Below are 16,993 nucleotides of genomic sequence, written 5' to 3'. Positions count from 1 at the left end.
TAAAGAGGCCTCTGAACAAAGATGCCTGTAGTAGGAATGCAGATATTTGTAAGGGCATGGCTAGAAGTGGGGGCTGAGTTCTTGAGAATGCAGTGCACTGGCTGTGCACCTAGTCTGGTATGGGGAGGGCAGCTTTGCCCTGTGAGACCTGCCAGATAAAGGTAAAGCCTTTGTAATTACCAGTGGTCTGACCTGAAAAATTGCACATAGGTTTTTAGCCAGGAGCTGGACCCCTCAGCAGTGTGGATATCTGGGGAAAGAGCATTAAAGACAAAGGATCAGCCAGGGTAGGTGCCCTAAAATGGGAGAATATTTGGCATGGTTGAGGGATAGCAAAAGAGGCCAATATTATTGGAGAGGGAAAAGTATTTAGAAGAGAACAAGGCATAACAGTGATAAAGAGTAATCATGCAGAACTTTGTGACACAGAACTTTGTGAATTACAAGGATTTTAATTTTTGCTCTGAGTGAAATGGAGAGAGCTATTGGAGGGCTCTGAACAGTGATTAAACACAGTAGGCTCTCAATAAATATTTGTTGAATGAATATAGTTTTTTTTTGGCAAATGTTTCATATGTGCTCATTAAGTCTATGGATTCTTGGTTTGTTGGATGTAGAGCTCTCTATATATCTAGGTGCCAAGATTATAACTGCAGCTTTGTTTTACTCTATATATTTTCTAGGTATATCTTTTTCCATACTTTTATTTACAATAGTTCTGTGTCTTGATTTATATGTCAATTGCAGATAAGATTATTGGGTCTTCTCTTTTTAAAAATCTAATCTGTAGCTTGTCTTCCAACAGTTAGTTTATATTTACAGTAATTGCAATTACAAATGCATAACAACTTATTTTTTATTTTACTTTTTGTTGTCAACTGCAGCTTTTCTCTTTTCTGGTTTTGTTTTGTTTTTTTTTTTTAACATTTATTTATTTATTTTGGCTGCGCCAGGTCTTAGTTGCGGCATGCGGGATCTTCGTTGCAGCATGTGGGCTTATAGTTGTGGCATGCAGATTTCTTAGTTGAGGCATGCATGTGGGATCTAGTTCCCCAACTAGGGATCGAACCCGGGCCCCCTGCATTGGGAGCCCAGAGCCTTACCCACTGGACCACCAAGGAAGTCCCTCAGCTTTTCTTAAGATAAATTTCTTTTGCTAATTTAAAATCTTCACATTTTAATTTTGGCTTACAGTAGTCAACCTTAACTTAAAATGCATATTTATGATTATTAGCTGTGTTGATTTGTAAGGAAGGCTTACAAATAAGCAAGGCTTGGGGTTTTCAGAGAGAACATCATTTTTAGTCTTCTCAGTTCCTCCTGGGAAATATGCTTGGATTAGTATTGCTACTGTTTTGACTCCCAGATAAGTTTCCACTGGGTTGCAAGAAGCCCCAAGTGGGAATTTTCTCAGCCTGTTATAGCCTTAACCATGTCCCATGTCTAGTTCCATTAATTACTTTTTATGGTTGAATAAAACTGACTTTATCAAGCTAAGGCACTTGACTCTAACATCTAGCTTCTTCTACAGTGCCCTCAGGTCATATGGTGATGATCGTGATGAGCACATGAGCAGTCTCATTGAATTATGTGAAGTTACCAGCCTGGTCAGAGTCGGATCACACTAAGACCTGATTTACATAATAGTTTACAGACAAGCCTGGCTCTCCATTCCTGTTCTTTTAGCTCTTTTCTTTGTTTCCAGCTCCTGTTGTCTGGTCTTCTTTCTGAGTACATTGACTGTCTCCTATTCCGTTAGTTTGGTTTCCAGATCACTGATGTCCAGGTTGTTTCTTAAGATTTTGAGCCTGTTTTCTACTCTGAACTTTAAACTTTAGATACTTCTCTTGGTTTTTGCTTTTGTTTTTGCTTTTTTAATCCTTATTTGACTTCCAGGACTCTGGATTTAATATATGTCCTGACTTGACATTTGTGTGTACTTTGACTACTGCTTCATTACTAAGTGATGCCCACAACCCAATTATAATTTTTAGTAACTGAACATTCCCCTGTTTTAAACTGATCACTTGGCTCAGTTTACTTACTTTTTTCCAATCCGTCTCTAGATCTGGACCACACTAACATCTCTTCACAGCACTCTATCAATAGCTCTTCAACTTACTACCCATTACTGCTTGTGTTCAAAGTGCCCCCAAGTGGCACCCCATCTTGAAGTCAACAGTTTATAGCTAAGCGGTCCAGTAACCAGAGCAGTGCTGAAAGAGGTTTAAGACTATTTTAAGTCTACTCTGATGGGTTTATTAAAATGATAAAGGTCTTTATGGTGAAATCAGTTTTACTTAAATAAATATATTTAATATATGTTTTAGTGTATCCCCTTTTGGCCTGAGGATGCTTCTAATAAACTTCTTATTCAAGTTGAAAGAAGTGAAGGCTCTCCCAAAAAGATACATTTTAACAAGCAAGAAAGTTGTATTTTATTGCGTCTGGATAATGAGGTAAGTGATTCTTTTGTGTGTGTGATTAGAGAAGCTAATATATACTTACTAATTTTTTTTTTATTAAATGATTTTTTTTCTTTGTTTCACCAAAAATGAACAAACATTTCTCTTTGCAAAGGGAAAAAGTTCTAAAAGGAAGCAAGAGACATAAAACAATTTAACTGTTATATGGAAAGTTAGAGCAGGGGTCCCCAACCCGGGGGCCGTGGACCGGTACTGGTCCTCAGCCTGTTAGGAACCGGGCCGCACTGCAGGAGGTGTCAGGCAAGCGAGCAAAGCTTCATGTGCCGCTCCCCATGGCTTGCATTACTGACCGAACCATCGCTCACATTACTGTCTGAACATTCCCTCCTCCCCCCCGCCGTTGGGGGACCGCTGAGTTAAAGTGCCTAGAATACTACAATATACCACATCTTGAATTTGACCCATCTGTATATGATAATTGAGACTCATGGTTTTCCAGAAATGCAGTATAAAATCCTGAATAACTTTCCAAATCATCAAAAAATATATTAAGTTATGAATAGTTTTTATTATTAAATGTTATTGGTTAGTATTCTTTGGAAAATGATCACATTAGAGAATATTTTCTTTTCCTTTTTTCTAGCTTGGAGGTATTATAGCAGAAGTTAATTTGGCTGAGCATTCTACAGTTATTACATTTTCAGATTATCGTGATGGAGCAGCTACATTCCTGTTAATAAATCACACCAAGAATGACATTGTTCAGTACAAGCAAAGGTGAGAAGATTATTACAAATACAGTATCCCCTGATTTTAGCAGAGTCTAGGTGATGAGACATTGACTTTATGATAATTTCCTAAGAGTATAAACACCAATAATGGCATTATGGCCATGTAAAACAATGTCCTCATTAAAAAAAAAAAAAAAAAGTATACTGAAGTATATAGGGTTAAAACTGACTTGAGATCTATAATTTACTTTTTTAAAAATTCCAACATAATTGACATGTAACATATGAGTTTCAGGTGTCCAACATAATGATTCAATATTTGTATATATTGTAAAATCATCACCACTATAAGTCTAGTTAATATCCATCACCAAACACAGTTAAGATTTTTTTTCTTGTGATGAGAACTTTTAAGATTTACTCTCTTAGCAACTTTCACACATACAATAGAGTATTATTAACTATAGTCACCATGCTGTACCTCGCATCCCCATGATTTATACATTTTATAACTGGAAGTTTGTGCCTTTTGACCACCATCACTCATTTCGTCCACCCCTACCCTGCCTCTAGCAACTACCAATCTGTTCTCTGTATCTGTGTGTTTGTTTTTTTGGGTTGTTTTCTTTTTTCTTTTTTTGTTTTTTTTAGATTCCACATATAAGTGAGATGATACAGTATCTGTCTTTCTCTGACTTGTTTCACATAGCATAATGCCATTAAGGTCCATCCATGTTGTCTCAAATGGCAAGATTTCTTTATGGCTGAATAATATTTCATTTTATATATACCACATTTTCTATATTCATTCATTCATCAGTGGACAGTTAGGTTGTTTCCATGTCTTGGTGATTATAAATAATGCTGCAGTGAAGATTCATATATTTTTTGAATTAGTGTTTTCATTTCCTTTGAACAGATAATCCAGCTGCTGGATCACATGTTCTGTTTTTAGTTTTTTGAGAAACCTCCATATTATTTTCCATAGTGGCTTCACCAATTTACATTCCCACCAACAATACACAAGGGTTCCCTTTTTCTCAACATCCTTGCCAACACTTATTTCTTTTCTTGTCTTTTTGATAATAAGCACTCTGACAGGTGTGAGGTGATGTCTTATTGTGGTTTTGATTTCCCTGATGATTAGTGATATAATTTACTTTTAAATGCTTCAAAAACAGAAAAACCAGAAGAACTGAAGCAAGTATGACAAAAGCTTGATCATTATGGAATCTGGTGAGGCAATTGTCAGGGTTTAGCATAAGAATTTTGTCTATTTTTGAAAAAAAATTTTTTTAATGAACATAATATAAATATTGATTCTTCAGATTTTTTTCAAACAGTGGATACCTTTTTCTTGCTGAGGCATGTAGGAAAGGAGTGCTACATTTTTAAGCTTTTCTAAAGACCATATTTATGTCTTGATATTTCAAGACTACTCATTTATCATTTGTTTCAATATACTGTGATACCTTATCCTCTTAGTACCACTACAATTTATGTAACCTTCTGTTCCTCTACTTATGTGTCCCAGGTTGTCTTGAATTTATTTTGTCTACTTCTTTTGGTTTGTTTTCATGTCACTTATCAGTGGGCCCATATTTATCAGTGCATTTATGCTTTTTTTCCACTGCTAACTGTACACTTCGAATCATTGACTAAAATAGGCATTGATTGAGTGAGAACCCGAAGCTTAAGCTAGCAAATATCTAGAACTCCTCCTTGCCTATCAGTTCTCTCATTTGAGGAAGATGTTGAGAGAGAGTAGAGCCTGTTTTTTATGATTATCCATATTATAAAAATAATAAGTTGGTTGATTAAAACTGACAAAGGCAAACAGAAATGGTTTTTTCTTATTTGTCCTTCAATTCATGTACCTCAACTATCCTTTCCCAAAGAAACTGTCACAGAATTAAAACCTCCAGAAAATGATTTGGGTGACTATTTTCTCAATTCTCTCAAGGATAGTACATAACTGGTAACATTCTAAGATACACAGGAGCTAAGTTAATTCTTTACATACTGTGGATGATGTAGGGCATCATAGCTTAATTCTCTGACATCTGGTTGAGCCTGGCTGAGGCTGAACTAGAGACTTCTCAGTCTTTTCTTTGGCCTTGACTTTGCACTGTTCTTTATAGTACAGTTCAGATATAAAGTGTTTAGAAATTTTATCTACTGCATTGTTACAGTTGTAAAAGTAAGGGATAAGGGAGAAACTAGAATGTGATCCTGTGTAGAAATTCTGAAACTTAAAAATTACAGTCTTAATGGAAATTTATAAAATTAATACATAGATTAAAGCATTTGTCACATTGTGTTGTTATTTTCTTGTGAGGTTAAGACTTGTACACATATATAGTTAACATTCTGAGGACTCTGGTTACTTTTTATTTTCTTTGAATTTCCTGAGATAAATTTGAGATGAATTTTTTCATGAGGAATATTCTGCAGTGAACTAAATAGATTAAAATTTATATGAATTAAAGCATTTCTAAATATTTTTAAACCAAATTTATCTGATCAACATGGTTACATTTGATATTTTTTCATAGAAAAATAAGGAATATAGGGCTTTTGTTTCCTCTGCCTTCCCTTCCCTTGGCTTTTTTGTTGTTGTTAATATGGTTTTTAATTGTTTCCTACATATAAAAATAACAACTGTCCATTATTTTTTAAAATTCTGTAGGAAAACTGTGAAAAGAAAAACATAATCCCTGGAATCCCAACACTGTCAGCATTTTGATTCAGTTCTTTTTTACTATTGCTCTCTATCTGTTTATTTTTCTGAATCTTTTGTTTTTAACAGCTATTGTGAGCATGTAAATTTGCTTCAAAAACACAATTTTCAATGAATGCATGATATTCCATCATTTAGATGCACTATAATCAAATGTTCTTCTATTGTTGAGAATTTATTTCCAATTTTATAATGTTAGAACCTGTTTGTCTTTTAATAAAAATGTTGAACCCATTTGTAATCCTTATAACAACTAATTTATGATTCCTTGCCATACTTTTTGGTAATATGGATTATTTTCTTCTAAGGATGATTTGGAAAATATACATTTTGTTTCTCTTGTAGATAATTACTTTTTGTGTTCTTGGAGATTTTGATGCATATTTTACTTTATTTTATTTTATTTTATTTTATTTTATTTTATTTTATTTTATTTTATTTTATTTTATTTTATTTTATTTTACTGTGTCAGGTATTAGTTGCAGTGCGCAGGCTCTTCGTCGCGGTGCGTGGGCTTTTCTCTAGTAGTGGCACACCAGCTCCAGAGCGTGCAGCCTCAATAGTTGCGGCACACAGGCTCTCTAGTAGTGGCGCACGGGCTCTAGAGCGCATGGGCTCAGTAGTTGCGGCGTGCGGGCTTAGATGCCCCGCGGCATGTGGGATCCTAGTTCCCCGATCAGGGATCGAACCCGTGTCTCCTGCAGTGGAAGGCAGATTCCTAACCACTGGACCACCAGGGAAGTCCCGATTTTGATGCATTTAAAATTTTGAGAGTGAAACAGTTATCTGCTAATTCATCCATGAAAAATTTGGAGTAGTTTACATTTTCTTCAATTTCTCTTTCCAAATTCCCGGTTTCTTATCAATATAATTTGGGATTTTTGACCCAGATTAATATAAAATGGTTAGTTTTTCAAAAATATGTTCTTGAAGGTATTTGCATTGATTCATAGCATATTAACAACAAGTTAATTTATTTGACTGGCTTAGTTGTTTAATGTTTCTACATCCTAGTTCTTAAAATTTTATTTTGAGTCATCTCTGGCTTGGTTGGAACAAGTAAGGGTTTGTGGATAATATGTTATGCTATTGCTTATTTGAAAATGTCTTTCTCTTGCAAATTAACAATTTGACATAAAATTTTAAGTCAGAACTTCTTGCCTCAAAATTGTGTAGCCATTGCTCCATTGTTTTCTGGCATTCAGTATTACAGAAAAGTGTAAGAACAGTCTTACTTTTATTTCTTCCTGCGTAACTGTGATTGTCCTAGATGTTTATAGGCAGGTTTTCCTCTATTTTCTTAAAATTTGAACATTTTACAAAGATCTATCTAGGATGATATTCTGTTTCCTTTAATTTAGTCTGATACCCAATGAAGTCTAATCTGCAGAGTCAGCTTCTTCAGCTCAGAAAAGTTATATTTTATTATTTCTTTGGTTTGTAACTTCTCCATTTTCTTTTGGGGAATCGTTTTATGAGTTGACTGAGTTTCTTAGATTTGTATCCCATGTCTTAACGGTTTTTGGAAATAATTGAGCTGTATTGTCTTTGCCACAGTAAAACCAATACTTAGGAAAGGGTTACCAATTAAATTCTCTGAGATTTGGTATAGATAAGATAAAGTAAGTGGAATAATTTTCTTTTATAATTAATTTGTATTAAAACAAAAGTTGACAAAGTAGTTTCAGAAACCTGGAGATATTTATTTCCTAACTAGGACAAATATTTCCCTTGAAATATTCTCATTATTTTCTCAGAAAACCAACTTTTTTATTGTATAAGGAAAATTTTCAGTCTACTCTTAATCAGAACTATCACAAATCTCAATTAATGGACTCAGAATTAATGAAGTATTATTTTGGATTCTTTAAATAATCGTATACTTGCACTTACTTTAATGCATATTTTTACTATTTATGTCAGTTCCCTCTGTGAAATAGAAGATTCCCTCCCTCCTGGAAAAGCAGTTTTTTATACGTGGGCTGATCCAGTGGGCTCTAGAAAGCTGAAGTGGAGATGTGGAAAAAGCCACGGTGAAGTAACACAAAAGGATGTATGTACTGGATTGATTATTATGGTGTTCTCAGCAGTCTTTTACTTACTTATTTATTTTTTAAGTTACTCTCTTTCAGCCTTACTAGTTTTGAGGCCTCTTTTGTGTTTCCACTTCTTAAAAACTGCCAAAGATTTTTAAAGCAGTATTCAAACTTTAACTTAACCAAAAATGTTTAAAACTGGAAACAGTCTTATTTTGTCTGCCTTTTTATTTGCTTCTGTTATGTTATAAAGGGTAAACTTAGGTACTTTCAGCATTCAATTTATAAACCGATATAAATACATTCTTTGCATTGAAAGTCATCTCAAGTCAATTTAGCTTCTGTGAAGGACATTTAGGGATCTATTAATGAAAGAATTTATCTCTGGATGGCAAACTATTGTTTTTTATAATAATAAAGTTAGGTATAAACATTCTTCAGTAACATATTAAATGACTTTCAGAAATTGTTTTATTAAAGTTTTGTTGGTCTTTCAAAATTTATCTTAATTTGTTCCCTATTCCAGTGTCTTTTTTTCTTGCCACTAGTTATTATTTCTCTTATCAAATGAGTAAATGAATGAGTATTGAATTTTTATTAATATTTATGACTTTTTGTAATCTTTTGAGATGATTATATATTATTTGGGCTTTGTCCTTTTTGGTTGGTTTTTTAATATTAGACCAACCTTGTATTTTTGGAATTGACTTGCCAGTGTTTTAAGACTTTTGCTTGTATTCATGAGAGAAGTTGGCCTGTAACTTTCCTGCGTTGTAATGTTCTAACCAGATTTTGATGTTAAGGTCATTCTAATACATGCTGGGAAATATCTACGATTTTCCTATTTTCTGGAAGAGCTTATGTAAGATTGGTATGATTTCTAGAATGTTTGGAATGTTTGCTAGAGTTCACCAGTGAAGCCAAGCCATCTTAACCTGCAGTAGTCTTTGTAGGAAGGTTTTAAATTATGAATGCTATTTTATTATTATATATAGAGCAATTCAGCTTTTATTTCTACTTGTGTCATTTTGGTAAGAGGTTTTCTAAGAATGCTTTTATTTCATGTCTGTTTTCTAATATATTGATATAAATGTTTTCATAATATCCACCTTTTTATCTTTTAATATTTATGGGATGAGTCTCCTTTTCGTTCCTAGCATAGACCATTTGTACCTTCATTCCTTTTTTTCTGATAAGTTTTGCTGAGATTTTATTAGTTTAATTAGTTTCAGTTTAGTTTTGTCCATCAGAAAACCATCAATTTGCTCTTTTGATGATCTCTTTTATACATTTGTTTTCATTTTCACCTATTTCTGCTCTAATCTATATTATATTCTTTCACCTTTCTTCTGTTTTAATTTGATAATTTTCTTCTAAACTCTTGAAATAGATATTGTATTAGTCTGCTCAGGGTGCCATAACAAAATACCTTAGACTGGATGGCTTAAACAATGGAAATTTATTTCTAATGGTTCTGGAGGCTGGAAGCTTGAGATCAGAGTGCCAGCATGGTCAGGTTCTGGTGAACCTGGTGAGGCCTCTTCCTGGCTTGCAGATGACTGCCTTCTTGCTGTGTCCTCACATGGCAAAGAGAGAGTGAGTGAGCGCTGTGCTGTCTCTTATAAGGAAACGAATACTGTTGGATCAGAACCCTATTTACACCTTCCCCCTCCCCCAGGATGTCATTTAACCTTAATAACCTCCATAAAGGCCCTATGTCCTAACACAGTCACATTGGAAGTTGAGACGTTAGCATATGAATTGAGGGAGGGGGCAAATGAGTTCATAGCAGATACCTAGATCATTGTTTTTTAGATTTTCTTCACTTCTTATTTGAAGTCACTTAAAGTCACGAACTTCCCACCAAAAACAGTATTAACTTTATCTCACAAATTTGCCTGTGTTGTATGTTACTTATTTTTTAGTTAAAAATATTTTCTAAATTTCATTGTGATTTATTTTTATATTTTGGCTTCATGGTTACTTAGATTATCACTTTTCAGAAGTATTTCCTAGTTATGTTTGTTTATTTCTAACTTAATGCCACTGTGACTAGAGAACATACGCTGATTCAATTCGTTGGAATTTATTGAAATTGACTTTGTAGGCCAGCATGTGGTCAGTTTTTGTAAATATTTTATGTGTATTTGAAAAAAATATATATTCCGTAGTTGTTGGTTACAGTATTCTATGTGTTACCAGGTCCAAGCTCGCTCTGCTCGCCGCACGACAGGCCAGTAAATTGGGAGACGAGGTGTTTAGGCAAGGAATAACAACTTTATTCAGAAAGCCAGCAGACCGAGAAGATGGTGGACTAGTGGTCCAAAAAACCGTCTTCTTGGGATCTGGATGCCAGTTTCTTTTATAGAACAGAGAGGGGGAGGAGGTGAGGAAGTAAAGTAAAAAGGCCATTTATATTGCAAAACATCTCACTTGGCCTGCACTGGGGAGGGAATGTGTTAGTTTCTTCTTTTCTGCAGCCATTCACAGGTGGGCGGGGTCAGATTCTCTCCCTGTGAGCTGAACAAAGGCACTTTAGTTTAAGGTTCTGGCAGAGAGGCAGGGTTCCCTGAGGCAGGCCATTACGTATGATTATAATAACAAAAGCAACAAAAAGCAAAGGTTAAAGTCAAAGAAAGAGATCCAACATGGAGTCAAAATTGGCTGTTCCCTGTTACATATATATATTGATTTATTCAAGTTTTGTTGAATTGTTTAAATCTATCTCATTAAATTTTTTGTTTGCTTGTTCTGTTACTTGAAGAGTGGTGTTTAAAATCATGGGCATTCCTTTTTTGGTTTTGTTAACTTGGGCTCTTATATTTTGAAACTATGTGATTAGGTAGATACAAATTTAGAATCATTATGTCTTTTTGTTAAATTGATTATTTTATCAGTATGTAATATTGCAGTGCCCACCACAGTATCTTTTTAGGCTTAAACATTCAGACTTACAAAACTATCATAGGCCACAGTTTACAACTGCCTGCTTGGGTGGATACAGGCCAGGAAACACAGCATACCAGCAGGGAGCATCAGACAAGTTTAGGAGGTATTCTCTTTGGTCACTTCAAACAACAGCTTTGATGTGAAGGAAAACAAGGCTCACTGGGTGTGTTATGAGCCCCCCTTGACCTAGAAGCCCTACCCCACAGTAGCAGATATCTCTTATAACAACCCATGAGCATAGCTTGTAGGTTTTCTGCAAGGGACACAAAAAGATCATCACATTAAGAGAAGCCTAAAGCTTTAGCTTCCTACTATATTGCAACATTCATTCTTGACTTATTAAAACCTGCTGTAAATTAGTGCTTGTACCATCTTCACAGTAATGTAAGGACTTTAGAACTCTTTAACTCCATTTACTCCTTCCGTCTTATGTAATATTGTTGTGTGTTTTATTTCTAAATAGGTTAACTCCCATACGAAGTATTATTACTGCTTTCTACAATTAGTATTCCATTTAAATTAACCCACATATTTCTCCTTTTGCCACTTTTCATTTCTGCCTGCATCTCCATACTTCTGTTTGGGTTCATTTTTCTTCTCTTTACTATTTTTTTAGTGTGAGTTGTTGACTAAAAAATTATTCACAACCTAAAAGTTGAGAGTTATGTTTTATTGGGCGGGAACTTTTAGGACTTCAAGCCCAGGAGGCAGCATCTCGAGTAACCCTGAGAGAACAGCTCCGAGGAGGCGATGGGGGAAGCCAGGTTATATAGAAGTTTTACAACAAAGGGCAGGTAGTCAGGAACATCAAAAGATTATTGTTCATTAAAGAAAACCAGATATCCCAAGTTAAGGAATTTAACACTTTTCTGTGTATAGGAAGATGCAAGAGTCTGGGCTCACTGAAATCATTCCTTTGATATGCACCTCAGCTATCTTGGGCCAGTATCCTGTGTTTTCACATCCTGAGTTTCCTCAGGGCTCACCGTGGGGAGTGGCTGCAGTCTGATGGCTGCTAGATGGCAGGTATTCTTCCTGAGTTTCCTCAGGGCTCACCAGCTCACCATAGGCTGTGGCTGCAATCGCTGATGACTGTAACATCCTTTGTTTACTGATATGGCAGCCAGTATTCCATTTATCAGAGGCTACAGCTGATTAGTTTTCTATCAGTTTCATTCTGGACATGTCTTTATTTTGCCCTGTTTTTAGTGGAGTATTTCTGCTGGGTATCAAATTTCAGGGTTGGCACCTCTTTTTTTCTGTTTATCTTTGGAATTCACCATTACATAAATGTTAGACTTTTCACCATGTCTCTTATGACTTTTATGTGTTGTACTATATTGTTTCATCTTTTTCTCTCCTTCCTTCAGTATGGATATTTTCTTCTGACCTGTTTTTCACTATACTTCTCGCTGTGTCTAATCTGCTCTTAAAATCATCCATGGAGTTCTTAATTTTAATTATTGAAATGATCAGTTCTAAGATTTCTATTGTAGAAGTTTTTGTTCCAAAATTCTCTATCTTGTTACATAATTTCTTGAATGTTTTGATCATAACTACTTTAAAGCCTATCTGACAATTCCAGTATCTAGATTTCATATGGATATTTTTAAATTTTCTTTTTTTTCTTGGTTTTCACTCAAATCCATACTTTGTGCTTGTTTATTTTTGCCTGTGTGCTGGACATAGTATATGAAAAATTTTAAAGGTAATTCGAGGCTCCGTATGATGTTCCCTTTCTCTTAAGAACATGTGATTTTGCCTTTGTAAGGTAGCTAGTCTAGGGGGAGAGTACCTTAATGGGAATTGAAATTATTTGAACCTGGTCTTCAGTCCTTGTGAGGACTTGTGTATTTCCAGTTTACCCTGGCACCTAAAGTATCGCCCTTTGGGGACTCAACTAAAAGCCTAAGCTGTTGACCATTCTTTTTGATATGCCCTGCACTCCAGTTTTGGTCCTTCCAAACATGAGACTCCCAATTTTAATGTTTTTCTTAAGCTCTCAGTGTTTGCTTCTACTTTTAGAACTGGCAGTTGTGAACTCTGAATACAAAGTTCACTTTTATTGGCTTTCTTTCTCTCTCAGATCTTGGCCCCATTAATTCTCACTACCTTGGTAACTTTTCTGTCTTTTCAAACACATATTTTTCCTTTTTAGATTTTGTCCAGCTTTTGCTGTTAGGAAGAGTGTTGGTCCAAGACCACCTAGTCATCAATTGCCAGAGCAGAAGCCCATGGTATTGTTTTAAAATTAAGCTTGTTAGTATAGGGGAATGTAATGGCATTTTGTGTATTGATTTTTTTAATCCAGAAAATTCACTGAATTCTCTTATTAATATTATTTGTTTTTTATTTTTCCATATGGACAATCATGACACTTAGAAATAATGAGAGTTTTGTTTTCTCCTTTTCAATCCTTTCATCTTTAATTTCTTTTTGCCTTACTGGACTGGCTAGCATCTCTATATACTGTTTATTAAAACTGATATTAACACGTCTTTGCCTTATTTCTGGTCTCAAGTTATATAACTTCAACATTTACCTTTAAGTGGGATCTTTGCCAAAGTATGGTGTGTGTGTTTGGGGGGTTTGATAAGAGGTTAAAGAACTTCTCATCTAGTCTTTGTTTGCCAAAAATTTTTATTATGCCTGGATATTGAATTTTGTAAAATGTTTTCTCCCACATAAGTACTATTTTATTTGCATAACATTCCTTTCTTACTTCAGACACTCATCTTGGATCACTTTCCTTTTGCCAGTGTTTAATTCCTCCTATAGAATTTCCTTGAGTGAGTCTCTGTTGATGATGATATTTAGTAGTTTTCATTTGTCTTTAGGCATCTTTATTTCCTATACTTTTCTTCACTGAAGGATATTTTTGCTGAGTAAGGAATTCTGGGTTCTGAATTGTTTTCTCTTAGCATATTGATGGTATTTTTCCATTGTCTTTTCAATGTTGCTCTTGCGGAGTCCAGTGTTCTTTGAATGTATTTGAGAGGGCTGCCCATAATTGGCCTAACTTTATTTTTTAAATTCATGATTATTAGATTTATTCAGGAAAAAAGACTTCATTTTAATATAAAAAATAAAAATAATCAAATATTTGACCTGTTGATTAGTACTTTTGCATATTTATAGCATAATATTTATATCAAAATGATAGATCAGGTTTATAAAGGTAAATCTGTAATCCAGTGTAACATATTAGAAAAACTTCAGAATTATTTGGAAATTAGTTTATTTATATCTTAATGTAGTTTTAGTACTATGTATTTTATTTTAGAAAGTGTTATAAGTAACATGACTGTGGTAACAACTCATTTTTAATTTTAGTGGATTATAACATGAATGTGTACTATATATTATAATTTCCTGTTAATCAGTGTTCACTTAACTAGAAATTCATTGCTGACAGTTAATTATTAGAAGTTAATTATTGAAACTGAAGACCCTGATATCAGCACAATGCTTATATATAAAGGCTTCCTGCAGAATTAACCCTGTAGTAAATATTTGTGCTTTGTAGAGCATGCAACTGAGGTGTCAGATATTCTTTATCTTATTTAGTTCAACTCTGCAAGGAAATACGAATTTCTGACTGAACAACTTTTAATGCATAACACATTGATTAGTCTTATAATAAATCAGAGAAAATAAAATTTTGTGTTATTGATTAGCCTAAAAAGGAAAACTATTTAATTAGATTTTACTATGGTATTAAAAGAACAGTTGGCCTGTCTTCCTGACTTCATAATGATTATGGCAGAAGCTGTCATCAACTGATTTTAATTATGTAAATTTCCAAATGTTATACAATTATTAATTTATTTTGTTGAACCCTGGGAACGAGGTGCCATTACTATTCTCATTTTTCAAATGTGGAATCTAGATTTCGTGTTGGTTGTGACCAAACTCTAATTTTTTTTTTTTTTGATGATTTTGTTTCAGGATATGATGGCACCTATAAATCTGGGGGAAAAGACCATTTATTTAGTTTCATTCTTTGAAGGCTTACAACGCATTATTTTATTCACTGAAGATCCAAGGGTATTTAAAGTGACATATGAAAGTGAGAAAGCAGAGTTAGCAGAGCAAGAAATTGTGTTGGCATTACAAGATGTTGGAATTTCTCTTGTCAACAATTATACAAAGCAAGAAGTAGCCTATATTGGCATTACAAGGTTAGATGCGTTAAAATTTGGATACATTTAAGTGATCAGTTCTTAATCATTAAGAGTGGTGATTGTAAAATCTAAAATGAGTTAGTTTAAATTTTCTGTTTTGACTATTCATTGATACTAATCTAAGGTAATGCTAATTTAAAAGTGCTTTGATGCTTTTTTTTTGCCTGTTGAGATAAAGACATACCAAAAATCAAATTTATTTCATCATGTTGTTGATTTTCCCAGCTCTCTAAAAATTAGATTTATTCAACTTCTCAAAGGTATATTTTCTTTCTTTAATATGTCATAAGGAAATGTTTAACTGTTCACTACCGCCTACCACAGTGCAGGGTACACCACAAATCTAATCTTTTTCTATGAGCTTGTTTGTTTTTGAAGTACATTTGATCTGCAACACTATGTTAGTTCCTGGTACACAACATAGTGATTCAGTATTTCTGTTCATTACAGTGATCACAATAAGTCTAGTTACCATCTGTCACCATACAAAGATATTATATTATTATTGACTATATTCCCCACACTGTACATTTCACTTTCTAATCACTTTCTACTTTGACCTTGGCACTTTAAGATCTAATAAGATAATACTGTATTTACCATTTCCCACGTAAGTCATCACCAGTAAAACTCTTTTCTTTCCCTTTTGCACTTAATATTCCTGTTTATAAACACTTAAAATTAATTTATGTATATTACTGCCGAATTTGAGAGCGTTTCTATATTGCAGTCTGTATAACAAGGATAATGTAGTTTTAATCCTTTACTTGAGTTAAACTCTCAAATAAATATATAAATTAAAGGTATATGATACAGATTTGACTTTGTTTTTCTATGTAAATTCATCTAGAAATGCCCCTGACTTCTCCTTGAATGGTATCCATGCCATTTAAAAAGTCATATTAAAGGGAATTCCCTAGCACTCCAGTGGTTAGGACTCTCTACTTCCTCTGCAGGGGGCACAGGTTCGATCCCTGGTTGGGGAACTAAGATCCTGCATGCCACTCAGCGTGGCCAAATGAATAAATAAATAAAAAGGCATATTAAAACTATTTTCTTAGAAATTTTTATTGTTCTCAAAAAAGTATGTTTATTACTTAAATAAAAATGTCAAATAGATAACAGATTTTAAGCCTGTGAAACCTGATATGAGCTATCTCCTATGCTAAATGATGTGAATGCAAAGGGGATTAATACATGGTTTCTACTTTTCTGTTTATTAAGTGAAGATAAATTTCAGAAGGAATAAACAAATAGAATAAATAAAATTAAATAACTTACATACTTAAGTAAGCAAAACAAGTGAAGTAATTTTAGAATGTGGATAGATTTTTTAATTCTGCATTTAAGTCTTATAGCAATTTTTTAGTAAATTAGATTTGTTCCATTCACACTCTCTCCTAGATTACTATTTCACACTTTATCCCTTTTTAAACCCCCACTCTCTCTCAGCTCACTGCCTTGCATCTTACTTCACCGAGTAAATTGACACAATCAAAAGGGAACGTCCAAAGACCCACTGCCAATATCTCAGCTTCCTATGCACCAATATTTTTTACCTATATATTGCAGTGACGCATTTCCTAGTTATCATAGATACATTGTATGTGCTCCTATTTAAACATATGTTTCTACTTTTGCACTATATTTCATTCACTCTTGCCTCTTGAGACATTGATCCAGCAATTCTCTTCTTTTTTTCTCCTACCTCAATAATTTTTGGCTCCCTATTGAATTGTTACAACCAGTGTAATTTCTTTCAACTAAAAAAAATTCTCTTGAACCTACTTTTCCTGCTACCTAATGCCCATTTCTTTGCTTTACTTTATAGCCAAACTCCTTAGAAGTGTCATCTATTACAAAAGATATATTCACTATCTCCAATTCTTTTTCTACCCATTTTTTCTTTAACCATTCCAAACAGGTT

General features: G+C 34.0%; 1 protein-coding gene across 2 annotated transcripts in view; it reads left to right on the top strand.

Annotated features, from left to right (window-relative positions):
• Window positions 1–16,993, top strand: part of VPS13A (vacuolar protein sorting 13 homolog A) — a 270,364-nt gene that overhangs the window by 201,648 nt on the left and 51,723 nt on the right. For both annotated transcript variants that reach the window (XM_061200327.1, XM_061200328.1), the window contains exons 51-54: window positions 2,331–2,459; window positions 3,070–3,203; window positions 7,821–7,950; window positions 14,831–15,063. In XM_061200327.1, coding sequence (XP_061056310.1) covers window positions 2,331–2,459; window positions 3,070–3,203; window positions 7,821–7,950; window positions 14,831–15,063 — 626 coding nt within the window. The remainder of the gene's footprint in view (window positions 1–2,330; window positions 2,460–3,069; window positions 3,204–7,820; window positions 7,951–14,830; window positions 15,064–16,993) is intronic.

Source organism: Eubalaena glacialis, chromosome 9 (assembly GCF_028564815.1).
Source record: "Eubalaena glacialis isolate mEubGla1 chromosome 9, mEubGla1.1.hap2.+ XY, whole genome shotgun sequence".
NCBI classification, from domain to species: Eukaryota; Metazoa; Chordata; class Mammalia; order Artiodactyla; family Balaenidae; genus Eubalaena; species Eubalaena glacialis.
The sequence above is the reverse complement of the archived record's forward strand: the minus strand, read 5'-3'. Positions and strand labels throughout refer to the sequence as shown.